The 27,970-nt window shown below is 40.4% G+C and overlaps 1 protein-coding gene across 2 annotated transcripts; it reads right to left on the reverse strand.

Annotated features, from left to right (window-relative positions):
• Nucleotides 1–400: 400 nt before the first annotated feature.
• Nucleotides 401–27,730, reverse strand: waca (WW domain containing adaptor with coiled-coil a). Of its 2 annotated transcripts, none has more exons than XM_030398669.1 (13): nt 27,475–27,730; nt 27,246–27,276; nt 26,191–26,383; nt 17,580–17,671; nt 16,390–16,505; nt 16,158–16,273; nt 9,328–9,576; nt 7,268–7,390; nt 6,844–6,995; nt 5,637–5,761; nt 2,495–2,690; nt 2,265–2,392; nt 401–2,169 (listed from the first exon to the last, which is right to left on the reverse strand). In XM_030398669.1, the coding sequence occupies exons 1-13, from the start codon at nt 27,513–27,515 to the stop codon at nt 2,100–2,102; spliced, it is 1,632 nt and encodes a 543-aa protein (XP_030254529.1). In that variant the 5' UTR covers nt 27,516–27,730; the 3' UTR covers nt 401–2,099. The 2 variants fall into 2 exon arrangements, with proteins under 2 accessions (XP_030254529.1, XP_030254530.1); XM_030398670.1 differs by having other exon boundaries at nt 6,844–6,992; nt 27,475–27,729.
• Nucleotides 27,731–27,970: the final 240 nt, after the last annotated feature.

Below are 27,970 nucleotides of genomic sequence, written 5' to 3' on the forward strand. Positions count from 1 at the left end.
AGCAGGGGGCAGCAGAGGTCACATTAACCTGTAGATAGTAATGGAGAGCTGCCTTTTACCCTGAATATATAATCATGGTATTTTTTTTTTAATCAACCAAAATCAAGCTAATGTTGTGATTGATTATGAGCGCATTAGGAAGATCTTTGTTTATCTATTCCAACTTAATAAAAAAACAGAACATTCAGAATCAAGTTTTTTCAAATCTTTCTGGGTTTTGTTTTTTAATTGATTCATTTTCTACTGAGAATTACTTTCATTGAAATTGATAAAGACAGGTTTCAAGGCAACTGCCAGGCATTTTATACTATAAAAAAAAAAAAAAATACGCTGCTTAAAACCATCCTTTAAGGCGAAGGAGACAAGAACTCGAAGCTAAAGGGACCATCAAAAACTGAAGAACAACATGGCCCTGGAGAGGCATATTTTATTTCATTTGTCAATATACTTCAGGAAACAATATACAAAGCAATGATGTGGTCACCTTTACTGAATGTGTGGTGCAGTTCAGCTACAGACTCAATAGATAGTATGGTGGAAATAAAAACAGACCTTTGCAGCCGAGTACCCTGCTCATCAACAGTGAGGAACAAAAACCAGTCAGAGGGATGGGACGTGCTCGAAAAACCAAACCCCCTGCGCGCGGCGCGCTTTGTCAAACATCTCGTCGTCAAAAAGGACTTTTGAGAAAACGGGAGGGAGCTCCGCAGGAGGATGAGGCCGTGACACTTAAGACTTTCACCAAGGCACTAGCGTATGAACCAAACCTAGTAACTCCAATAAAATAACCAGTGCTCGCTTGAGTTGCACATGTTTATTACAATACATACATTTCACATTTGACCTTGTGACCTCCCGTTTGCCCTGCTCTGACACAAAGAGGTGATCCAACGCACATCTGCCTCGATCTGCGGTGAGCTGTAATACGCTGTTCCTTAACCGGGTGCGCGTTAAAAAAACGTGTGGATATCACTGTGATTTACTGCTCATTACTACAACTCTTATAAATAAAACCTTTCTTATTCTGTGTCCTCTTTCTTAAAACTCCACTGTAATGTTAGCGACTGTACAAAGGAATGAACCAGGAGGGAAAAAAGAGGAACAAAAAATATTGTTGGAACACAAAGGGGGGGGGAAAAAAAAAAAAAAAAAAAAAAACTAACTACAAGGAGGGTGTGAAGTGTTGAGAGTGTGGCAGGGCAGGGCTGAGGCCGAGGGGGGGGGATGGGATGGGGGAGTGGGAATGGTCCAAAGCAGCACGGCGTCACATCTCTTCATTTTTTATTCTTTTTTTTTTTTTTAAATCACTCACTCCACCACACCACCAGGCACTGTTTTTTTCTTTTTCTTTTTCAGACTGGGACATGCAGGGCCACCAGAAAGCTGCAAACAGATCACTGAACCATTGTGAGCAGCCATGGCAGACCTGCAGAGAGGGGATGTTTGTCACGCCTGAGTCGGGGTTACAGGAAGAGAAACTAGACAGAGTACTCAGATTACCGATATTTGAGAAAAAAGGAACGACATTGACACCAGTGTGTTATGCTTTATGCTAGGCTTCTGTGTAAATAAATGGCTTCAAACATCCTCCTCTGTTTACATGCAGGTCCCACTCGCTCGATGATTCAATTATCTATGACAAAATGAAGCTTGAAGACTGCAGATGAGTTAACATGACGGAAAAGGCTAGCTAATGAATGTAGCCGCCTAGACGTTTGATTAGTTTGGATGTCAAAAGCTTTGATAGGCATGGCTTTCCATGGCTTCAATCTACAAAACATATTTACAACATAGATAATAACATCTACAAGAAATCTACATTTTTATTCCCGCCGTGGGTCTTTACAAAAAACGAGTCTTGTAAACCACCCCACCCTTCCGCCTCCTCCTCTTCCTCCTCCCAAAACAGCTCTTCATGTTTCCCCCTTGGTTCTCCCAGCCCAACGGTCCAAAGCCAACCCAACTGCAGCTCCTGTGTGTGTTGCGACTGGGCTCAAGAGCAACTGATCAACTGCTCTCCCCTTCAGCTTCCAACTATGTGCAATGGGTCTTCCCCCCTTTTCCCCTCAACGCCCGCTTCGACTCGCGACCAGAAGTTCTCAGACCATGAAAGAATTCTGATTCTTCAACTTTTCAAGTTCTTTGATTTGCTGTCTCAGAAACAGTATCCTGTGGGAGAGACAGACACAACAGCTGCTTTAAGTGTTTGTACTTGGATTGAGGTATTCTTTGAATGCTAGGACTGAACTAAATATTGTTCTCACCTCTGCTCACGCAATGTTGCTTGTATTTCACAGACTCTGACCAAGGACCGCAGGTTTTTGAGCTCGGTGCAGTTCTCAGACATACAGATGCTCCCCATGGTGTGAGCCTCTTCACGAAGTCTTGATGCCTTGATAACATGACACACAGATTTTATTTTAATGGCTGTTGCCATGAATTGTATTTTGTACCACAACCAAGAGAAATGATGGCCAAATGTTACCGTACAAACCTGTTTCTCTGCATGTTCAGCAGGCCAACCATGTACATGTTTGATAAGATTCTCATTGAAGTGGGCGGCGAGGGTGGGGGTGAAGGTGCAGGAGGGCCGGGTTGCTGAGGCAGTGGGGGGAGCTGAGGCAGAGTTGGGAGCGTTGCTGCCGCTGGAGGTGACATGGTTGGGACCTGGAGAGGGACTCCTCTGACTTCTGCAATGAACACACGGGGAAGAGGCATGTAAGCACCGAGACAAATTGTTTATGAAGACACTGCTGACCTGTCACAAAGCGGACCAATCAAGTAGCAGCAACGTTAGGACGGCAAATTCCTTTTTTCCAACACAGTGATCACTGGAGTTTAACTACAGCTGATGCAGAATGCAGGTCTCTGTTATCTCTCTGGAATTGTTTTGATGCAATAGCGCTCAATTGCTTGTTTTTATGTTTCTTTCAATAACTTGGCAATTGCATTAATATTGTTTTCAATGTTGTTTGACTCTGCAAGTTATCTTTTCACATGTCCTGGTGCTAGCAGGATCGTATGTGAATCACAGCAACCTTTAGACACCTATATCTATCTATCTATCTATCTATCTATCTATCTATCTATCTATCTATCTATCTATCTATCTATATATATATATATCGATAGATCGATAGATACACACACACACGAACAAACACAAACGCAACCCCTAGTAACCACAGCCAACAGGTAACTGAGATGACAGCCAACTGGTTGACTGCTCTACCAGCTTACACTGGAGCGAAACACAGCAGAACTGAGAGTTTCTGTTCAGAAGAACATTATGTGTTGAACTGAAGTGGAGTTAAATGTAACAACACAACAACTTTACATAAAATACATTTACTGAAGCACTTAAGCTGAGTACTGTTTGTAACTGAAAGGACTATGCGTTTGAACTTACCGGCACATAGCCCCTGTGTATATTTTATCAATTTGAAGAAATCAGGTACAAGCAATGACCAGGTGGTGGAGCAGTTGCTTCACGGCACAAAGAACTCAGTACAAAGACTGAGACAAATGAGACGGAGACAGAATTTGTCCTAAATTATCTGTCCTATTTACTTTCTTTTTAAACAGTAAGAGATAACATTGGCATTTTGTTTTGAATCCATTTCTTTGAATCAATGTAAAATTATTAAAATACAATTATTTCCTAAACATTTTTAATGATTTCAGTATGCCACTAAAAAACAACTATAGATGTCAATAAATTGAAAAACATTCTTCTGATCAGTGAGCGGTATTGGCTGACATTGCTTCCAGTGATCTGTTGTTGTTAAGCACCCTTAACAACAATGTGTTTTCCTGTTAGCACTGCTAGGTCTTATCATCACTTTGCAGTATAGAGCTTTTCTACAGTTCTGAATTACAATATCAAAACAGAATAAGCTCACAACGCTTCTTTAGAATGTCCTGGTATTTGATGTATCATTGGCATAGACTTGCCCACCTACTTTCCTGATATGTCATTTTTCGCATTTGGAAATAGTTTTCGCATTTTTGTGTTTACACAGATATTTTGTAGAACAAAGGCCGTGTGGACAGCATTCATTATTAACTAAGAAGAAATATAGGTTTAGGAATATATCAATATATCAGGGTTCTCACTCTTTTCTATAGATGATTTTCAAGGACATTTCCAGGACATATTCAGTGATGATCTAGCTAGTATGACAGACAAATATACAAATATGCTCCTCCCTGTGCAAGTCTGATTTAAAATATTAAAATAAATAAATATAACCAACTACTAACTGCGCTCCTTTAAAGAAAAATGTGCAGTTTTATTACACTTAGCATACTACCAATACTATACTGTATAGTATATTATAATAAATACATTCAAGCAATGATTATATACCTATACAATCTCTAGTCTCCTTCAATGTCCCACCCACAGCACTTACTGATTGGATATTATTCGTAACGTGTAACCAATCAACACTGAAGGCTATATCACAGACAGGCGGCTCTGATCAGCTTAACTTAAAAATAATGTCATGATCTTCTTCTATGATAGAAAGTATGCCTGGTTTCCCAGTTACACCACTGAAAATGACCACAGTCAAAACCTACAGGATTTTACTCAATGAGGGCGAGAGCGTCATTCCAAAATCAGTCACTCTGTGTCACACAGTGTTTTGCTTCATAGTGAGATGCTGCTACAAAAGGTTAAAACATTTCATATCATGCTACGGTCCACTCTCCACAACAGTGCAGCATTGTGTTTGAAGAAACATTATTAGCAAAGTGAAAAAACACTGTTAGCCAGTATTGAACCAGTGTTTCTTTTTTTGCCCAGTGGCAAGAAATGTATGAAGCCCAAGAGAGTAATTTTCTTCATTTTTCTACAAATCAGAAACTCCCTTTCGACTCATTATAATCTGCCAGTCCTAACTGCTATCATAGAAGGTACGTTGTTTGGTAAAATGAGCTAGGGATCAAGATTGCCAATAAAATAAAAGACTGTTTATTCTATCAATTCTAGGCATCACAGCTCCGGGTGTTCCAGACTTCACTATTCTAAATCAAAACTTCATAAAATATTCCCAGACATAGCCTCTATGTGTTATTAATTCATTATAAAAGAGACTAATCTCCATAGCTTCCCTCTCTGGCCCAGGATAGATAGATACTGAATGAATATGCCTAAAACAGCAACTGACCATCTTTATTTGCATCATATTCCATTGTAATCTTTGTATTTTGCATGCTACGCTCTGAGCAGAAGGATGGGAGGGTGGTTTTCAAAGGATGTTTTCTCTTTGTGGGAATTTTTTTGAAATTATATTTTCCTGTTGGTTTTCCTTATATAAAACATGTACACTGTGTTCTCATGTCCTATATATTGAAACTTTTCATTAATACAAACAAACAAATTGAACTATGATGACAAAGGTCATTCACTTACAGTCTAACGCATAATTCAGCAGTCTGAGAGCAACAGTTTAATTCCATACAGCCAACAATAAATATACTTCAAGTATCAGACTTGGCCATCTCAGGACTCAAATACAATGAAAGATCAACTTTTTTAGCAAATGCTCTCAGTTACTGTCAATGGCTGCCCATCATGTCACTTCTCATGCCGCTTGTTCTTTTGTAACTTGTTGTGTCGTTGTACTTACCCTTGGCGCTGCAGGGTGCGTGGGGAGGCCGTAGAGGCATCGTGACTGTGCTGCTTATCGCTGGTGAGGGGCTGCTGGGATGTGGGCTGGGGGTGAGATGCCTGCTTCCCCGATGCCGTGCTCACCTAAACACAGCAAGTTAGAAACACTGCACTAAAACAGATACTCTCCGCAGATCCAAGCTTTCATATATCTAAAATATATTCCTTCCAGGCATTCATCAGAGCATCGTTCATTCCTAAAAGCATGCATTACTGAAAAAATGTTCACTTATAAAGAGACAGTAGGGCTGCACGATATTGAAAAAAAATGACATTGCGATTTGTTTTAACCCTGCGATATATATAGTGATTTGAAAAAATACAGGAATTTTCATCAGATGACCTGAATAGCACTTTATGTTATGCTGCATTTTAAAATGATGAGCATTTATATTTCATATGAGCTCATACTTCCATTCCCCATGCTGGCTTACTTTTATTTTTAAAAATTACGTCTGTCTAATTTTCCTTCGGGCTCGGGTCGGACGTCGGTAACAATTTATAGAGGGTCGGCTCGGTGCGAAATGTAATTTGTGCTACTGTAGGAAAACGGGTCGGATGCAGTTTTAAGTATGGCGTGTACGGGCGGGTTTTCAAAATAAGACCTGTGCAGGACTCTGCTGTGTGGTATCGATGTAAATGATCAAACAAATGAGTTGTGTTACCTCTCGTTGTGGCAACAGATGCAGGCACTGTTGGCACAGAACACGTGTTTGGTCAATATCATCCTTCTTGCAGCTGAAATAATTCCAGATAACTGAAAGCTGCTTTTCTTTTTGGCACCAAGTCTTCGTTTTCGTGATTTTCTCTTGTTCGTTGCTCATTTATGAATGTTGTTACCAGCGACTTACTCCATGTGCAGGGGCATGGTCTGCTTCGGCACACTGATTGAGAACTAACTTGATTGGTGGATCGCTGTGCATCCAGAGTCTGCATGCACAGTGTGTGTCAGGTACATTTGCGTCCTACATCGCAGGCTCTGCGATGTGACTATTGCACACACCTACATCGCGATGGCGATGCTCAAAGGATATATCGTGCAGCCCTAAGAGACAGTCTTAGGAAAATTGTCCCAAAAATTAATCCAGCTTAATCCATGCACCCTTCTTTTCCTACCCAACTGGCTAATGCATAAGCTTGTTGAATGGAGAGTTTTTGTGCCTTACTTTTGGCTGCGAGATAACAGGCTGTGTGCTGAGGAGGGGCTTGTGGGCCCCGGCGTTCGTCTGTGGTGTGCTGATCCGTGGTGAAACATAAGACCTGGGCGATGAGGCGTCTGATGTTAACGACATCGGTGACTGGTTCGATTGCTGAGCTGCTTGAGGCACACAAACAACAGGAAAGGCAATCTAAGGGGTCAATACGATATACTACATTCAACCCTCATCAGGAAAACCACTATATTACTGTGCATAGCAGATCAATCAAATCTTTCAGACTGTAATTGTCATATATACAAATGGATTCTTTGCTAGCTGATACTCTTCACCAAAACTATTTGGTGACAAGGAAAAATACAGGAAACTCATGAGGTATAAAACACACAGACTACATCTGTACACAGTGGCGGTACAGACACGCTTCATTTACCTTGGTTGGAGAGTTGAGCAGCTTGAGAAAGGATAGTAGTGATATTGAAAGCTGATGGTCCAGCAGTGAGGATCTTATGGAGCATCGACTGTAATGAAGCTTGTGTGACAGCAGCTGTGAGAACTAGAGAAAGACAAACAGACACACTGTTAGCTGGTACACTGATATATTGGAGAGGATGCTTTTTTATGAATGTAGAAACGTTATATTTTGCACACTCGCTACTAACACTTCATATCCAGATCACTTCGAACACAAATGAGTAAAGCGTGGTGTTTCACAAAAGGATTATGTGACACTACAATGTTAGCACAAGCCTATTAGCTATAGTGAATAGGCAATATCAATTTTAACTTTTAATCTTGTAGCCTTTAAGTCCTGACCTGTAACTAAATGTTGACTGAGAGACCAGATCATCATCGTCTTGTTTTTAAAATCATGAGCACCCTTCAGTGCCATGTTAACTGTACATCGTATGGTCTGTGTGGTTGAGGTTGCTGCTGGAAAACACAACCGTCACTTTGTACACGCGCAACAGGTTTATCGTTACGAGTTACGGTTTATTAACATGTTGCCCGTATATAAATAAATAACCAAGTTGTTTTTCAGTCTCACTTCTTTCAGGCACAGTCACTAAACAGCACTGGGACTGGCTATAAATTAAACACAAACGGAGAGACAGAGACTATGTCCTGCCTGCTAGGCTAACAGGGCAGACAACCAGATGTTGCTGTTACAAGATCAACTGTCTAAACCTGTGGTTTCCAATTCTAAATGTTTTTCACATATAATTATTTCCGCCTCACTAAAGTTGTAAACAATGACACAGAGCTTTGAGACAACAGGAAGGCGTTGTAATCTGCGAGGCCTCGTACTGGAGTATGTGCGTGTACAAAGAGGGTTAAAGATACTTTGCTGAAGAAACAGCACAAAACGTCTTTCAACGTTCACTTGCCATAAATATTCAGCGCTATTTATGACAAGTGAAAAACAGTTTTGAGACTATGGTGCAGCAACTTGGACTATGGCGCGCTGCCAGAGTCTCATTAATTAGTGGGAAACAATGAAGGCATTAACCATACGGTCAAAGGTTTACACGCACTTATAAACAACATGTATATCTTGATGGGGTTTGAGTCTGGACTTTAAGAAGGCCATTACAAAACCTCAGTTCCGGTCTGATTCTTTACCAATTTGGATGCGTGGTTGGGATCCTTGTCCTGTTGGAACATCCAGCTGAGCCAAAGACCCAATCTTCTGGCTAATGATTTTTGGTTTTCCTGAAGAATTTGGAGATTATCCTCCTTCTTCCTTATTCAATTTACTTTCTTAAGAGCAGCAGATCCACTGGCAACAAAACAGCCCCACAGCATAACACTACCACCACCATGCTTGATAGTAGGTATTGCATTCTTGCAGGTCAATCTCAGAGTATTTCTCCCCACGTTTTTTCCCCCCCTTTTCCTCGTGCGCACGTGCAAACCTTTGTCAGGCTTTAAGGTGCCACATCTGAAGCAAGGGCTTCTTTCTTGCACGGTGGACAAACCACACATTCAATAAAACAGGCAATCTGATAAATTAGCTTGTGATTACAATTACTTATGATTGTAGTGGATGGCAGAGCATGTAAGTTGTAAGGCTGGTCCTTGGGCTGGAACATTAAATTAAGACTCAGACAGTCAAGATGCATGAGGTGCCACATCAAAGTTTTTCACTAAAAAACGCTTCATTCCTGACATTCATGACTGGTGAGCTTAAGGAGCTCGCCGAAAACAGCACTGGCTAAAAGGAGCTAGTTAACTTCAACAAAAGTTCTTGCTGATTGGTCAAACAGCATCCGAAACACCTTGCATCTTTGGCGTCCAACATTTTCTCACGGCGGCAAACTCAAGTGCAGGTCTGTCAGCAGCAAGTCCAACACTGAGCAAGTCAGACCCTTAGCTGACAGCAGCACATACCGCATATAATTTTAATGTTTACCCTTGTAACTAGTATTTATGAAACACAAGTCACTGCATCTAGATGAATGTAGACACCAGCTGAAAGTGCATTTTTCTTACCTTCGTTGATTTTTGCCATGTCCACGCTAGCATTGTTTAACTGCAGGGCAGTCTGAAGTGCTGGGAGAAGCTGGCGAAGCAGAGTCGGGTCTTGAAGTAGTGGAGGGGTGGGGGACTGCAGGACTGGGGACACTGGCACCGTAGAGGCAGATGATCCAGGGGGCCCTGATGAAGGGTTCAAGCTCCCTGAGCCTGAGGAGGATGACTGGGAAGCAAGGGTTGCGGTAGGCTTCTCCACCTGGGCTGACTCTGTGAAGGGAGCAGGAAGGACGAGATCAACAGAGGCACATGAAATTCTGTAACAAGACGATCGCTAATTCACATCAAACTGGAGGCAAAAACACAGGTTTTCCCATTCATTTTAATGAGGGTGATCCGTTTTGTCTGTGGCGGGGCTGGGGGCTCTGGAAAAAAATGTTAAATAAGTAAATAAATAAAAAAATGCAGCCAGCAGCAAAAAAAGTTGATAGGAACTCAACCCTAGCAGCCTAGCCAACATCATGTTGCATGGCCAATACATAAGCTGCAGCATGAATGACTGAAACCAATCTGGATTGCAATGTATACCATCATGTGCATTCACTTAGTTTGGCATTGTGCACCATAAAACAAAAAACCCTCTCTGGATGCCGACGATCACTGTAGGACCGGCATGCTTAACCTAGTGTGGCAGAAGCATGAAGGCAGATCAGAGGCAGAGCAGAATGGGTCAGTTGCTGACAATGGCAATCTGAATTTATAATGCGACTTGTGTGTAATACATGTAACTGAAAATAAGAAGTCAATCAAACCGTGTAAACCAGGGATGAAATGGTACATGCATTTGCCAGAACCTTTCAGTACAGGACACTCGGTCCAGTAAGTGACTTCCTTGGTTTGGTATGTATGTCCTGTGACCTTTAAAAATAAAGCCTTTTTCGGACAGAAATACCACAATAGCTCCACAACAAAATCTCGCCTCTAGACTGCCTTTGTTTGTTCACACTAAACCAAGCAGCGCCGACATGATGCCCCCTCCAGAGTGTATTTTCATACAACAACGTTGTGGAACAAAAAGAGGAATGACAGTACACATCATACTGTTGAGAAGTGTGTTTGGTGGTTTTACAATATACATTTGTGGTCAAAAGTTTCCATACACTTGTGAGTCTTGAGTTGAAATGATTTCTACATCGGATTTTCTGTGATGGAATGAGTGGAACACATACTACTTAATTCATGAAGTTTTGTTCAACAATTAATTTATCATAGGTCTTCTGAAAATGTGACCAAATATGTTGGGTCAAAAACACACACAGAGCAACTTGAAAGATCAATTTTGGTGATTGTACAAAGTTGTGTTAAACTATTCATGACTTTTTTTGGACCATTTTATATAGGACATTAGACTCACAAACACTACAATGGCAAAGCCTGAGGTGCTCAGCCTTGATCTGAAAGAGTCTACTATTGATTTGAACATTTGATTTGAAATGACCAAGCAGTGTTGTTGCAAAACCAAAAGCGCTTGTACCATATGATGGTACATACAATGTTGGAATGTGTGTTTGGTTTTACTTTTAGGGATGTCCCGATCCGATCTGCAGGATCGGGATTGGGGCCGATATGGGCATTTTTCTACTGATTGGCAATTTTGAACGTGAACCCAAGGCCAATTTCTATTTACATCATAGCACAATTTGTAGCAGAAGTCAGATGCGCACATAACATTACTCTGGCAAACCTGTGGATGAAATGTCTTCAGTGTGCTAATAACTTATGGTTAATAACAATAGCAACATGTAACATCTGCAATATGACCGTTTCATGAGGGAGTAACAAAAGAGCTGCATTTAATACTACACATTTGGTATGATAAAATATTACAGGGAAGATAATTGAATTAATTGCTCTGGATAACCAGCTCATCTCCGTGGTAGATAATCAGGTTTTTTTTCGTCATCTGGAGTTTTTGAATCCCCGGTATGCCCTATGATCTCTGCATTACATTACATTGACCCCACTTTCGAGTTACAATGTGCCACTATGCACACTAGTTTCGTGGGTCTCATACAGCAAAGCATGTAACACAGGCAATCGAGGTGATGCTGAACGCATGTGAAATAGACAAGCAACAGGTCCACGTCATTTACGTGACAACGTAAGGAATATGAAAAAAGTAATGGATGATTGGAGGGACCAAGCGTGGGCTGCGTCTCGCACACACTTGAACTGGCTGTACACGAGGGTCTGCTGTCACAGTGCAGCGTCACAGACTCATATGCAGAATAAGAAAGAGCTATATGAAAGTATATACTTTGTTTCAACAAAATAAAACGAACAGCTTGGATGCAGGTACTTTTTTTTCCTAATGCAGCTGTATTATCCAGGAAAATATTAGTTTTGGCTAAGTATCGGATCAGGATTCGGTAACGGCATTCACTTAATATTAAAGGACCCGGATCGGGATAAATAAACCTGATCGGGACATCCCTAGTGACTTTTGGCATGTTTCCAACTGTACACCTAAAATTTTCTTTGCAAACTATTAAAAATCATATAGTTGCTATAATATTGTTTTGTGATTGAGAACCTGACGCGCCATGCACTGTGGAAAGCGACAGTTATGTTTTTTGCCTGCAACATTTATACAGACAGCTAGGCCGAATAAGGCTGCAGCACTCGGCCTTGAGGAGGCAGGTGAAAGGTTATTTCTATCTTTTGCACAAATTGAAGACAAAATGGAAAGTTGTGGTAGTACACCAGTTTTTATACATAGACATCCGGCTGAATTTTTATCGGAATCATGCAGTAATGTTGCCATCTGAATCGCAAACACAAAAGAAAGATCAGAGAATGATCCTTCCATAATATTCAGAGCTACTGTACAGGAGCAATAAGGTTTCCTTGTCAGAACCAGTGAAAATGGAAAATGAAAAGTCTCTACAAAGCGTTTAATTAGCCTCTAGAGTGTCTTGGAGTGTCCCAAAGCAATGACCAACACTGTGTATCGTTGTGGAAATGCAACCACAATCTATAATGTGCCTTCACATGTACAGTTTAGTCAGTCTGTTGTGCTGACGTATATCAACTGACACAGGCTGCAGTCATTCATGCATTATGAACTGTTCAGAGTCGTTATTTGAGGATCACTGACATTGTGTGAATTTATTTGTGTCATTTCTTTTTTCTTATTGACTATTCGCTTGTATCAAAATGCAGTAAATGTTACAGTACAATTATGGACAACTGGCAACGAATGCAGCTGCGACAGACAAGTTGGCATGCCATCAATTGGGGTTTCTCCATTACAAGCATGTGCTGGCTTGGTTTGACTCAGCATGTCGCTATTTAAAGACTTTTATTATGAAGCCCCAAATCAATTGTAATGCTGGGTTTTCACTGGCAGTAACTCTACACAACTCCTCAACAGGGATGGGTACCATAACCCGGTATTAGAGGAGGCCCCGGGCCTAAATTTAGAAGGACTGTAGTATCAATAAGCTCAATTATCGTTTCTGCTAAGGGTATTGGAAAAAGTAAGGCATTTGTCTATGATAGATTTTCACTATTCCCTATCCTGAACAGAGAACTCTGTGTTGGAGCCTGTCCTGTGCCAGGGGCAGAGTGGGCTCTCACTGCCTGTCTGTCACTTAACACACACACGCCAGCATAGACAGAGACACAGAGACCCAGCTCCGAGTAGCAATGGCGGAGAGAGCCAAATGCTCACAACTGTGGTTATACTTCACAAGAATCGATGCAGAATTCATTAATGCATAGCTAAATATTCAGCTGACTAATAGTAACAGTTATTTACACATATATGTATGTATATACTGCAGTCTGCAGCATGCTCATACGCATTACCCATGTTACCAATGTATTTTTTAAGCTGTTGTGTGTGATAATTTCATTTGTTTCACATTTCTTTAACCACAACATTATAGTCACTTGTTTTTTTTTTTATGAATTAATCTATTGTTTACTTTTTTAAATTACTTGATTAACAGAACAAATTTAAACGTAATTTATCTTTCATCATGATTAACAGAACATTAACAGAACAAATTTAAACGTAATTTATCTTTCATCATCATCATCAACAAACAAATATGACAAAGTATGCACTGCAGGGCATTATTCCCCAACAAAAATAGCCCAGCCTTAACTGGTAATCAGTGCAATCCTATTAATATTAAATTTGGGTGGTGACAAAAAGTAAACAGGACCAAACGACTCAACTTTTGGAAAAACGCTGCCCGAGGTCACGTTGCGGTGGCCAATCATATAAGGTGCCGATCAGGGCATGTCATTTAGCATGGATAAATACAACAGAGGGAACACAACAGGCATTTTCCTGTGTAGCATTAAGTCAACACGTCACACCAGCCATAGGTTGCATGACGTCACTGCAGCCTGCTTGGGGGTGGGCCTAGAGTATTTTGGCCCCACTGTCTGGAGCGTGGCACAACTCGCTAAAACTGGTAATAGAAAAGTACCATCAAAAAAGCACCACCTGTCCAAACGACCGGTCTTTATTACCTGCTTAAAGGGATATTCCGGTGTAAGTTTAATCCATGGTCTAACACACCGTGAAACTGTGTTAGACTCCCTCTCGAGAGATCAAGTTAGCAGACCGCTAATTTACGGAGTTTTATCAACCTCAGAAACGACCGCACGACAACAATACACTGCATTAAATGGATCCAACTATAAACCGCCACCAAAAAGCCACAAATAATGCTCAGAACCTCACCAAACTTCAGCAACAGTACAAATAGGGTCTCAGCACATAGTCTGGGGCATCTAACCTCCGCTAGCTTAGCTGGATTTCTATTGGGAAGCTAAAAACAGATTTCAACTCTCCTCCATCAGCTTCCGGGTCGGGGAAGTCCAGACGCGACAATTACCGAGTGCGGTTAGAAATGCTCAATTCCATTCTTTTCCCTGTCCGCTCTCGATAGTAACTGTTATAAACTGGCAGGTAAGACACATATGAACTTTGATTGCTTTCCCATGGAGTCATAATCATACATTTTCATCCATGAGCCGCGGAACTCTACTGCACTCGGTAACCGACTCGTCGGGACTTCCCGTCAACAGGAAGCTGCTGCAGAAGAGGGGTAAATTTTGTTAGCTTTTCAGTAGAAATCCAGCTAAGCTAGTGAAGTTTTAATGCCCCGGACTATGTGCTGAGACCCTATTTGTACTGTTGCTGAAGTTTGGTGCTGCTCTGAGCATTATTTGTGGCTTTTCGGTGGCAGTTTATAGTTGGATCCATTTAATGCAGTGTATTGTTGTCGTGCGGTCGTTTCTGAGGTTGATAAAACTCCGTAAATTAGCGGTCTGCTAACTTGATCTCTCGAGAGGGAGTCTAACACAGTTTCACATTGTATTAGACCATGGATTAAACTTACACCGGAATATCCCAAATAAGTTTGAAGTATGCCAAGCCAACAAAAAGCCTGCCCTGCCTTCATATTAGTATGCATTTATGAAGAATTATGTGGAGCGTACAAGCGTTTTGTAACTTTTAACAGTAGCTGTAGACATTTGCATTAGCTTCCGCAGCAAATGAACAGGAGGTCCCTGCTATGACAGTGTACTGTGACAGAGTTGTTTTACTAACAGAATTAGTTCAGGGAAATTTTGAGAAATAAGGCAATGTTGTGGACTGGCAGGTCATAGCAAATGAATGAATGCAGAAAGAACACTTGAGTTTTGTGTTTATATTTTTGTCTTTGTATGTTTTCAGTCTATTTATCAAAGACTCAACAGCATTGATGATTAAATGAACACAATTGTACTAGGTCATCCTCCTCCAAGTATAATGAGACAAGTACAGAGGAAGTGGTTAACAGCTATTCAGAAACAGGGTCAAGAAGAGTGGCATGTATTTGGTGTTATCATTTGTAACTCAACAGAGTCATAGAATTGCACAATAAAAATATTCTGCATTGCTTTGTTGGAGAGGTTATTAATTTCATTATGATATCAGAAGACAGCTGTACCTAAAGGAATCAGGTTAGGCGACTACTGTAATGCAATGCTGAATACTTTTTGTTTGGCACTAGGGTTAGAGTCCAATGCAAGTCTGCAAAACTATAACTGGGAAAAAAAAACCTTGATGAAGCCTACAAAGACCAGACACTATTCATTTCCTTTAACCCATCTTAAAAACTGAATTTTGTGTTTGACCGTGACAAAGAAGAAACAAAAGTCCATCAGCAGCATTTTGGCTTGCATGTTTATGATGTGGTTAGCAGGTTGACAGGAGCTGTATCTTTGCATTCATACCTAACGAACAGTATTATATTACAACCCATGAACAATGGTCCCGATTATAGCCACATGCTCAGTTATTTTTTCTTAATGACAACAACAGGCAATGATTTGATCAGCAGAAAATTGATTAACATTCACCAACTCGCATGCAATCATTTCATCTCCCGACTGTCAACACTCAGTGGCCAAGACTGTAATGGATTTGGTCCAATGTGGTGGTCCATTCAGCTTAATCAACAGATTTGTTTTGGTGCAAAGACACAGCATGTTGCTCAAAGCCACATCAGCATGCAATGTTCAGTCGTTTGTAGTCTCAGTCTTTTGGTAAGCATTCCTTAGCATTCATCAGCCAATAGTCAGCTCAACAATAGTCATCATTGACCTAACCGATAATTATGTTCAAGCTCAAGGCTTTTAGTTAGACTTGTAGAAAGATGATGAGAAAGATGGATTACACTTAATATTTTGGGCCAGCCAAGCCAAAAAAGACATCATGTAGACACGTTGTTCTTTATGAACAGTGACAGCAGACCAATGAGTACAATATGTGTTGTAACACTTACTAGCAGCAGTAAAGCCAGGGGCTGCTGATGCCTGCATAGCCTCCCTTCTGTAGTCCCTGTCTTTGGGGAAACTGTTGACAACAGCAGTCTTTGTTGCCTCTTTTTGCTTCTGTTCTCTGTGAAACACAGATACAAGTATGATGCAAACAGATGTTACGTACATATCCAACCTTTACATGACACTGATAAAGTGAGTGCAGTCAAGTGGTTTGGGTAAAGGGATTATAGCTACCTCTCAAGCCATTCTTTGGGCTTCTCCCACTGGGACACCTCTGTCCTGCAGTTGTAATAGTATTTCTTTCCTGAGGAGCTGATGTGCTCCGACCAGTCATCACCAGGTTCGTAAGGCTGAGATAGAGAGATCATATTAGGTATTTGAGGACAACCAGACAGAAACCTGTGTGTGTGTGTGTGTTTATGTGTGTGTATGTGTGTGTGTGTGTGTGGAGGAGATCTGATGCAAGCGCTTGTAATCTAACCTGAAATGTACAGAGATATTGTGGATGGCAGATTATTATAGCTGCGCTGTTTTCACAGAAGCTTTTTGTGTGGGAGGAAAGGCTTATTTCAGGTAACCACAGTGAAACAGTTTGCCATTTAAAAACATAAATTCTAGTGTGACTGTAAGCCAGTGCCTCAATCACATTACAATGTTCCACTTTCATTGTGTTGTTTACATCAATATTGTAAAATGGTAAATATCCATTCCTATCTATTACTGAAGGGGCCAACTGAAAATAACTACACATAACCAGTGTCACTAAGCCTTCTCTGTGGCGATACATACATAGAAACTGTCTTAGTGGATATTAGATTGCAGCTAATGGAATGGCTGTGTCACACACTTTACGGTCATACTGCATCTTGCTTTTCTTGGTGGTGGAGTGCTCAACAACAGGATTATACAGATTCAGTCTGTGTCTGTATCATAAACATTGTAATGTAACCTTGCTTTTCTTATCATTAATAAGATCCCATTTGTTGACAAACAAATTATGACTTTGGGATTGCTTTTTTGCCTAAAATTTAACAAATGAAGGTAAGGGGAGATCAAAAAAGCAGATTCAATTTTGGCTTACGCACATTAGAACAGACCTTACATTGAGGGATGGAGAACAAACTTCAATCATGCTAGATGGGTCCTTCTATCCGTTTTAATAATGAAAGCATTTTCATTAATTGAAGAGGAAATGAAAAGGCAACAATGTTAGCCTATTCCTTTTCCTTTGATGATACCATTTTCCAAGCCGTTATGATTGTTGTCAAAGCTGTGGTATGTTTTAAGGGATTTTATCTTTGTATCAAGAGTACACAAAAAAACTAACATCAAAGCTGTGAAACTACAGAACGGCAGCTACAATGAAAAACAATCATGCTGTTGTCCTGGAAAGATGATTAATCCATGATTAAGGCAAAACTTACTGTGTCTGAGTTCTTGCTGGGGTTAGAATGTGAGTTGGAGCTATGAAGGGAACTGTGGTTGTGAGAATTTTCTTGTGGAGAATAACTGGTCCCTGCAACAAAACACAGGGAGAGGGAAAAAGACACCATTAGTAACAGCTGAGAACAAGACACTCCCAAGCTTACAGACGTAGGTGTGAATAGCCTGGCTGAGACTGACGAAATAATGCACACACCAGCCTGAGATCACAAATGCTCACTGTTGTGTTGCCTCACAAGAATGTAAAGGGAAAAAAAAAGGTGGTAAAACACTGAATTGAGTTTTCACTTTTAGTTGTGTGTTCAGCAGAAAATAAATATCCCTCCTAGTAAAATATGCTGACACAACAAATAATAATGTAAAACCATTTTAAAAGTGATGCATGACTTTCTAAAGCTGTATAAGAACTGTGTGATAACAACCATCTTGCAAGGGATTTTTGTTTCAAACTAAGTACAATACCAATTTTGAGGCATGTCAGATGGTGCGAAGAATGCCTGATGAATCATAGCGCCACAATGTAAATAGAAAAATAAACAAAATGCAAGCAGACACACTTCATCAACTCACGTCAATCATCTGCTCTGCTCTCATTTTATAAATGTAGAAAAAAGGTAAACCAGCTTTGGTCATAGCACTGTCACTTTGTACGTGGGAGAAAAGGGCGACATAGTGGCGACCACCATTTTGGCTTGATGACCAAAGATTTTGACATGTGATCACGGGAGTTGAAAAGAAAGTCATAGTGCAGTCAAGCCATTTTGTGTCCCAAAATGCAGGACAACACTATGTCGTTAATACAACAGTCCTAAAATGTGTTGAAAGGATGCCCCTTTAACACCCACTGATGATACTATTACCATTACATTTACCATTTATCACTACACAACTTTCCCAGTATTTTGTTGCCCCTGTCCAAACTTATTTAAAAACATGTTGCAGGCATCAAATTCAGAACAGACATATTAACAGAAAAAATGTGTTCATATTCTATACAGCATTCTAACATTTTTGGAATCGAGGTTATAATGGTATGAAAAGGTTGACCGATTAATCAGCAGCGATAGGACCTTCTACAAACTATTTCTATCAGCTGAACCTCACTCCGATGGTTCCAGATTGCTGCACAGTCTCCACCAACCGCAGGGGAGTGCATCATTATTTTGCATGAAGGATACGCCGAGTCAACCCTCATCATTTGAGGGCCACTTCTGATGAAAATATCTTAATCTAGCTGTCCCTCTTAATCTAAAGTGAACAAATTGACACAGACAGTTAACTGCTGTACGGTAATGTTAGATATGATGACCGTTACATCAGAAATATTTTTTCATAAAATAACTCTCCGCTCCATGAAATACCTTCCACGCATTAATTTGGCGACAGGGTAAGAAAATATGGGCTAACATTAAATCTTTGCAGTCCCGGGTTAACATTAAAAATTGGAATAGCTGACATAGCTGGCATTCAAGTCATATGTAGTATTGCACTGTAGGGCTGCACGATTCTGGAAAAAATGTGAATCACGATTTTTTTTGCTTAGAATTGAGATCACGATTCTCTGGCATGATTTTTTTCAATAAATGTTTATTGCACTGATGAACTTTAACAAAACAAAACAAAAAAAAACATTGCTTTGGCTGAGGCATAGTAGTAGTTCTATCATTGGAAGAGAAATGATTTTCAAAAAAGTAAAAAAAAAAAAAAAATGATTCCAAGATGAGAGGGCATCCTTCAATCCCTGGCCAGGGCAACGCCTGGTATGGTTTTCAGGGAAAAAAGCTGTCTATGAAGCACCGGCTTTTGATATAAGCGCTATAAAATGTAAAATGAACGGTCGGACATTTAAGGTGATTGTAGAGATTTGTGGTGTTGTCTGCGGTGCTGCAACGAGGGCTGTGTTTGGGGGGACTTCCAAAAATCCGGGAGGAAAATAGGAGCATTTGTCGGTGATGCAGCTCGAGATTAAAAATGCTTCAGAATCGCTGTGTGTAGAAATGAGATTGCGTGTATGTGTGAATTGAGATCGCGATTTTTTAACGATTTTTCGTGCAGCCCTATTGCACTGCCAGACCTCTCTCATCTTACGTGTTTACAGTTTATCTAGTCTGGAATACATAACGCAACTCTATCAGCTTGTTCACAATAGCGACAAGGCACTGAAAGCAGCTAGCCAGGAACAGAATCCATTCTGTTAATGTCACTTAATACTGTGCTTACCAATGTGATGTTATCGCTTAAAAGAAACAAAAACAAAACACATCCACTTATCTATCGCTCTATTCATATTCATGAAATTGCACCCTTTAGGATCTTCCTTACCCTGGGAATATGCACAAACGCTAATGGTTTGTAAGAGTGGCTTTTAACGTAATGTAACGGGTGTGAAACAGAAGTAACCCTGGCCAGTTTAGCCACAGAACAGCTCATCTGCAATTGTAAACAGAACAGATTCCAGTGATTATAATCCACTAAATCACACCTCTTGATATTAGACAAACAGCTACTACAGGCTTTTCAACTCAAATTAAAGACTGTGCCTGCACATCTCTATTCTGTTACTCTGTTGTACTAATGTTACAACGCCCAAATTTCACTGACACTGATCACTGAGAGAGAGTGGGAGGGATGGGAAAAACAACATCTAAAATATGAACCCCTTTGGCTTGAACAGCTTATGATGCATTTTTACTCCAATATATAGTGAAAACATTAAACCATTGAACTAAACGGTGTGTCAAAAGACATCCAGTGATTTCTATGCAAGCCTGCACACTGGTGGCATCTTTATGCATGTAAACACCTCAGAATATGCCATAGTCCTATTTTTCATACATGCCAGCCCTCAAGAAAATGTGCATTTGTTTCCAAATCTGTATGGCATGTCTAGTACAGTGCCTATAAAAAGTCTACATACCCTTGGATGTTTCCCCTTGAAATGTAATTTGGCTTTTTTGACAAGAATTTACAAAAAAAATAAAAAATAAAAAATAAAACCTTTAATGTAAACTAATTGGAAATACATAATGTCAAATAAGTGATTGCATAAGTATTCGTCCCCTTCAAGTCAGTATTTAGCAGATGTACCTTTGGCCACAATCAAAGCACCGAGTCTGTGTGGTTAGGTTTCAATCAGGCTTGCACATCTGGACCCTGCAATTTTACATCATTGTTCTTTGCAAAACTGCTCAAGCTCTGTCATGTAGCACAGGAATCTGGCATGAACAGCCTTTTTCCAAGTCTAGCCACAAATTTTCCGATTGGATTGAGGTCTGGGCTTTCACTCGACCATTCTCTGTATGTTTCAGGTCATTGTCTTGCTGGAATATAAATCTTCTCCCAAGCTGGAGTTCTCTTGAAGACTGAATTGGTTTGTCCTCCAGGATTTCCCTATATTTTGCTGCATTCATGTTATTCTTTATCTTGACAAGCCTTCCAGGGCCTGCTGCAGCAGCGAGACATCCCCACAGCACGATGCTACCGCCACCCTTCACTTTCACATTGGGGATGGTGTGTTAGTGGGGATGTGTAGTGTGTGGTGTCCTCCAAACATAGCATCAAGTCTGATTGGCAAAAATCTCCATTTTAGTCTCATCAGATCACAGAACTTTCTTCCAGTAGACCTTAGAGTCTCTCACGTGCCTTTGGGTGAATGCTAGTCAAGATTTAATAAGGCTTTCTTCTACAGTGGCTTTCTCTTTGCCATTCACCCATAAAGTTTTGACTGGTGTAGAATTTCTCCCGTCTCAGCTGCTAGGGCTTTTAGCTCCTTCAGAGTAGTCATAGCTGTCTTGGTGGCCTCCCTCACCCGTCTTCTTCTTGCACGGGCACTCAGTTTGTGAGGATGGTCTGCTCTAGGCAGACGGACACATGTCATATTCCTTCCATTTCGCAATGATGGATTTAACTGATCTCTGCGGGATGTTGAGTGACTTGTAAAGACTTTGGTATTCATCCCTAATCATACTTTTTAATAACCTTTTCACAGACTTGCTTGGATTTTTATCCTTCATGGTGTAATTGTAGCCAGGAATACTGACAACTACTCCCTCCCTTATTGTGAGACGACTAGCATCAATTTGCTGAACCTCTGTTGAATTAGGTCAGTCACCATAAAGGGGGTGAATATTTATGCAATCACTTATTTTACATTATATATTTTTAACTAATTGACATTACTTTGTAGAAATCTGTTTCCACGTTGACATAAAAGGGTTCCATTTGTAAAGGCTTGTCAAAAAAGCCAAATTACATTGAGTTTGATTCCATTTATAAAAGCAGTAAAGGGGAAAACATCCAAGGGGGTGTTGACCGTATATGCTGTGAGCATCAACTGACATGTCAAATGATGCAATGCTATACTACGCAACAGATGTGTGCTGCTCTGCAATTCATAATGATGTTTCTAATGTCTTTGCAAATCAGAGCTTCCTTATGTGCTTTAATTGCTTAAAGGTTTCTAACAGGATTCAATATAACAATAATCTTTCTCAGAAGAAGTCGAACATTTGGTAATAACCAATACTGGTTGTTGAGGTTTACTCTTCCCGACCATCGTACCGCAGGCCCTCTCAAAACGCCTTATTAGACTCCTGAACGGACATGTTCACCGACAGCTGCGGACAAGTAGTTGTTCTTTATACACATATTTTCCACTTGGAGGATGCATTCCACAAATGCGCACATGCATTCCATAGGTTGTTTTGGCATAATGGATGCAACAAATTGGAGGTATACAGAGCCAACCACAATTTGCAAAAGAACAGGAAAAACTGCTATGTTGCTATGCTACTTGCATGTCGCTTCTACAAGAGAATGTTCACATTAGCCGAAAACAACCAGGATACAAACCATAACAAATTGAGTAAACCCAAGAGAAACAACGTTACCCAACGAATGCTCTGCTGTGTTCCCCATGATGCTAGCATTTAGCCATGCTACTAGTATGGCCGCAAATGACGTGTCCAATTCTGCCTCTTTTCAACATGTCATCAGCAAAGTAGTGATCGTAATTTAGCATGCTGGTGCTACAGTGATTGTCAACACTTACAGATCAAAAAAAGTAAAACAAATAAAAACATCACATCCAGTGAATTACCAGAATATAAAGCATTTCATCACAGTGTGTTTTAAACTAGTGCAAAAGGCCGTATTGGGGAAATCCACGTTTAACATTATGTTACACTTCATTGTTTTTTTGGTCATTCATGCTGCTGGTCTCATTGCCACATTACGCGATTAGCCACTGCAACATGATTTACGGGTTGCATTCTTTCCAAAGTTGATTCGGTTTCAAACTTTTCCTCCGCAGCCAGCTGCATGGGTTTTTTTTCCAGCACCCTTGCAGTCGACACTGCCACAGGCTCCACACACTATTCCCCCCCTTAAAACAGATATTTCGCTCGCCATCTGTGTAAAAGTAACAGAGGTGGAACGGGGGACAGTTTCTTTCCACCTCTGATCCCGCACTAGAGGTAGCAACTAAGCCACAACAGAGGTGAGACAGTGTCTGTGCAAATGGAAATACTGGCAGCATGTGGGACAGGGGTGTGTAGGTCTGATAGTGTTCACAGTCTAATCAAATCCTCTTACTTATATAGCCCAAAATTACAATTCACATTGCCTCAGTGTGCTTTAGAATCTGTTCAGTGTACAACATCCTCTGTCCTTAGACCCTTGATTAAAGTGAGGAAAAACCTATAGTCTGACAGTTAAAACAGATCCTTCACTCACCAAATGAAAAAGAAATGTCCCAAACTTCAAACCACAAGGCACAGTTACATGACCAAACAAAAGTAATGTGGTAGCAGGTAGTGGCTGGAGCATCTTATATGAGGGGGAAAAAAAAACTGTATTTATATGTGGAAAAGTGGCTGTCATCCTGTCTGTCCTAATGGCTCGTGGTCACATTTCTACCCAAAAAACAGCATGGTCAGCCCTCACAACAGAGACGTCAGTGAACTTTCCCCCAGAAAAAAAGCATCCCTCCTTGCAAGAGAGAGCCATGCATGGTCTGCTTTACAAATGCGGATTATGTGATGTAATTTAGGGCAAAAAACTTAACTTTTCACTTTCAATAATGCATTGTGGGTCAGGATTTCAACCACAACACATTATAATAGCATCCATATGATTATTAACAGTATGCAGATACATGTTTATATCAGCAGGTGGAAACCTGGGCAAACACGGTAAGAAAATAAACAAAAATGCACCGATCTCAAAGTTTTAATGTGTACAGTCAAGCCTCTTTTGGTTCCGCAACGACGGTATGCTGTATGAAATGACAATGGCCAGTTTTATGCCGGCACTGCTTCATTCAGTGTGACCAAAGGCGACGTAAAGGTAAGCCTTTGTTCAGGCGATAATGCTGAATCTTTGTGAAACTGGCTAATGTTAGGACTGGTGTTTTCGCTGCAATGTCCGATTTGGTGAATGAGGCCTTTGCCCTCATCTATGGCTCCTAGCTTGTTATGGAATAGCGACATGGTTCGATAGCATTTAACAAACCCTTTCAAATCCCTTTTCAAACATCATTTTAGTTTCCAAATTTGCAAGTAACTAAAGCTATAAACAACTAATATTAGAAAGATTAGGCAGACACAATGACTCCATTTTGAGTGGTAGCTTTAAATGTTAACAACGTATAGCCATAAACTGAAATAAAGGCTAGCAGCAATGGTTGACATCAAGTGATCTGCTGAATCTCTTCGATCTGCAATATCGTAGAACTCCTAAACAAGCTCATCACACTCTCACAACTTGTGCTTTTGACAAAGATGTGACGCATGTCTACACATCAAGCAGACACAGAGCAACATAAGTCTTAATTTGGGGTTCGTTTTTTGTGGCCACCTGATGAGTTCTCTTTAATCTACACCAACTCCTGAAAAATCTTAGCTGGGTTCTCAGCTACAAAATAGTAGGTAGTGTAGAGTGGGTATATCAGAGCTTGGCTTGTGAGAACAGCTGCCTACTGCGGCTCGAAACAGGACTAATGACAGGGGTGAAACTGAATCAACACAGTGAAGCTGAGGGCCAGAAAAACAAAATGATGCACTGGATGACGCAGAAGCGCTCCATAGAGCTGAGGAGGACATTCACCTTTTACCTCACCAGTAGTCATTTTATCTAATGTTTATATTCTTCTTTTCTGCAGATGCCATCAATAGGTTATATTCATCAGGTGTTGAAATTATGTAAGAGAACATTTTGTCGTTTTAACCTTGATACATTAAATCCAAATGTTATTTTAGTCTCCCCATTATCCCTTCTTGTATGTTAACCTATTGAACTGCACTGTTTTGACACCTAGCAGACTTCAGAAGCTTGGTTTGATGCCGTCTACACTGAAAAGCCTTCAGATTAAGGGTAAATGGTGGGTCTACCACTTGTTGGCTACGTGTATTACAGGAAGACTGCCGAAATGATGAAAGCTCTTATTTTGTTATTGTGTTTGTTTTTATTTATCAGTGTTTAATGGCTTTGACACCACTTCAGTGTCAACCATTTCTGAACAAAATGCAACACCACACCTCCTTAAATGTGGACAAAAATTCTAGTGACTCTGTGTTCCTTAAATCTTGATCTGCAAAGTAACCCACAGCACATATCTACCCGGCTCCTCTGTCAATGAGGGAGACTCTATATTCATGTATAAGTTGTTTTAGAGTCATCTTGCCTGTAGACAGATGTTGCACACAAAGCAGTGGCTGCTGCAGTTGAACATAATTCCTACAAATGTTTCAGCAATGTATCACTTTGAAAAACTGGCTGCTCAAATAATTTTTTCAAAACTTAAACTCAACACAGTAACTGTCATGTCTAGCCAAGCTTAGCTCAACATCGCAAACAAAGCTTTCTGAAACACAATAATTCTAACGAATGCATGGATCATCTTGTTTTGCTTGCCAGTGAATCAAAATGTGAAAGATGGGGGAATCTTTTCTTGTATGTTTGTGTTATTGTGGAAGAAAACACTACTACTACAAAACCATGTCTGAAACGAGATTGAAACCCTTAATGCCCCATACACAACTTTCCACTTTCCAACAATGAACGCCTACTTATCAAACCTTGAAGGAAAGTACTCCTGACATATTGTCAGTGACATCGATCAGCTGCTGAACAAATGCAAACATAAGCCCTTAACAAGGCAAAGAAACACTTTCCTCCTCACAGAATATTTCCCTCAACACATGAGAGCTTGGTAATGTGCACAAGTGTGTGTGTGTGTGTGTGTGTGCGCGTGCGTGCATTCCCAAACAATCTAGGTTTGTGGTTATCATTACAGACACTACAATGTTTAACTCACTGCAGACATCTGAGATTACTCCACTTGTCAAAATAGAAATTATATTGAATGTAGTAGGTTGCTTCTTAAGTTAATCAATACGTCTACCTTATACTTGTTTAATCAGAAACTAAAACACTTGAAATACTACGTCACATAAAACAGCATAAAGCAGGCTATATTGTAAAATAAAAAATCCTCAAAGTCTCAATGTCCAAGTGTCCGGGTTTATGTGACCACGTTATCTGTTTTGTATTTGAATCTAAACCCATTTTGTTCTAAAAACCACTGCTTCTCACCTCCATCCCTGTCCCTGGCCCGGTGTGTGTGTACAGCCTTTGCTCTGCTGTGGCCCGTGCTGTCGATGTGTTTGTTTTCAGGGCTGTCAGACCTCCGGAGCATTTTGCAGGGAGGAGTGACATCTGAGGAGTCGCGCATCTTTTCATGCCTGTGGTCCCCTCCTGGATGGCTCTTGGATGAGTACTTGAGAGTCTGTGGACACAAATTTAACCCCTCATTACTATCTTTTATCTCATGCATGCAATGAGTTCATCCTTTGGTCTTCATTAGAAAGTCTGTAAAACCAACACTACCGTCTAGTTTGAGATCAAGTTTGACTGTTTATATTATGTCAGATGACTTGTGCATCAATGTTTTAATATTTCAGGAATTCATTTGCAGAGCTAATCTCTATTCATGGAGCTAATTATTATTTAAAAGCAGCAGATGTATCTCTGTCAATTCTCTCCAATTCAACATTATCAAGTAGCTATATTAGTCATGTTGGTATGGTGTTTAATTTCTTACTTGGTAACAATACCTTTCAATAAAAACGGACAAATGTATCATTCCTTAAAATGACGAAGTAAACAGCACATTTATCAGACAAACAAGTATTTGCCTTCGTTCGGGTTTATCGCTATGTGTTTAATTTAATTGACCATAGGTTGTTTTTACCGTTATATATTTCGAGCACTTTGATGTTTCGAGAGCTTAGCTAGCTATATCCTTAAAATGACAGATTGCGGTCAGGCCCTAATCGGACTGCTAGCAAGCGAGCTAACAGTAAGAGGCTACCATTAGCTTGGAGCTGTAATAAAACTCGCCTGTATCTTCTCCGAAGCGGCTGAATTCGACGAATACATTCAGTCTATGTTGTCCTTATCTGACAATATTTACGACAGGGAACATTTGCAACGCCCAGGCCGCAATTTCTATCAAAATCATGTACTTTTCACGTTATTTTCGGCACTGACTGGGGCCTGTTTTGCTCGCCAGAAGCCTGAACTGGAGTGTCCATTTTAATCTTATTTGCTGCTAGCAAGCTAGCCGACTACGGTTCGCTAACAAGTACCTGATAGGGCTGAGAATCTCTTCGGTCGCACCTGCAAATATAAAGAAAACTGGTGTGAATATCAAGCTTCAATTGTCAATATCGACAAATAGCTGAAAGTGCTGCAACAGCTGAACATGTAAGTTTCCAGACACTTATTTTGGTTTCAATAAAAATGGCGGATTGTCAAAGCGTAGCTGAGAGGAAAAGGAAAAAATCTGAATAAGTAACGTTAAAAAAAGATGTTTACCCATCGCCGAGTCTCGGTTGTTTCCTTGCATACATTACCATCAATGCCGTGTTAGTGTGTTTGGAGTGGGATGTGAAAGACTGATAACGACACTGTATTTTCTTGTTGATTCAGCGACCTGAAATCGTCAATTATTTAGACCTAGCTTGTGGGTATTTCAATGCTATCGCCAGCACTGGTCGAAAGAGCGCCCTCACTCAGTCCATCTCCCACTCAGACACACAGCGGTGTCGCTATCTGCCGAGAAAAACGTAGCAGCGGAGTTGCGCGCCGGGTTGCCAGATAATTCGACGGTAACCAGTATGGAAAAAGCCAATTGTACTCAGGAAAACTGCGGTGTAGTTAAATCAGATCATGACCAACATGATGTGCTGTTGCTTGTTGGTTTACATGTATGTATGTATGTATGATTATGGATATCTCAGAATAAGTATTGTGTATTTTTTTTGCCAACTAAGTTTTCACATACGAAGGATTTGCAGTGGTATCAAAAAAA

Source organism: Sparus aurata, chromosome 19 (assembly GCF_900880675.1).
Source record: "Sparus aurata chromosome 19, fSpaAur1.1, whole genome shotgun sequence".
NCBI lineage: Eukaryota > Metazoa > Chordata > Actinopteri > Spariformes > Sparidae > Sparus > Sparus aurata.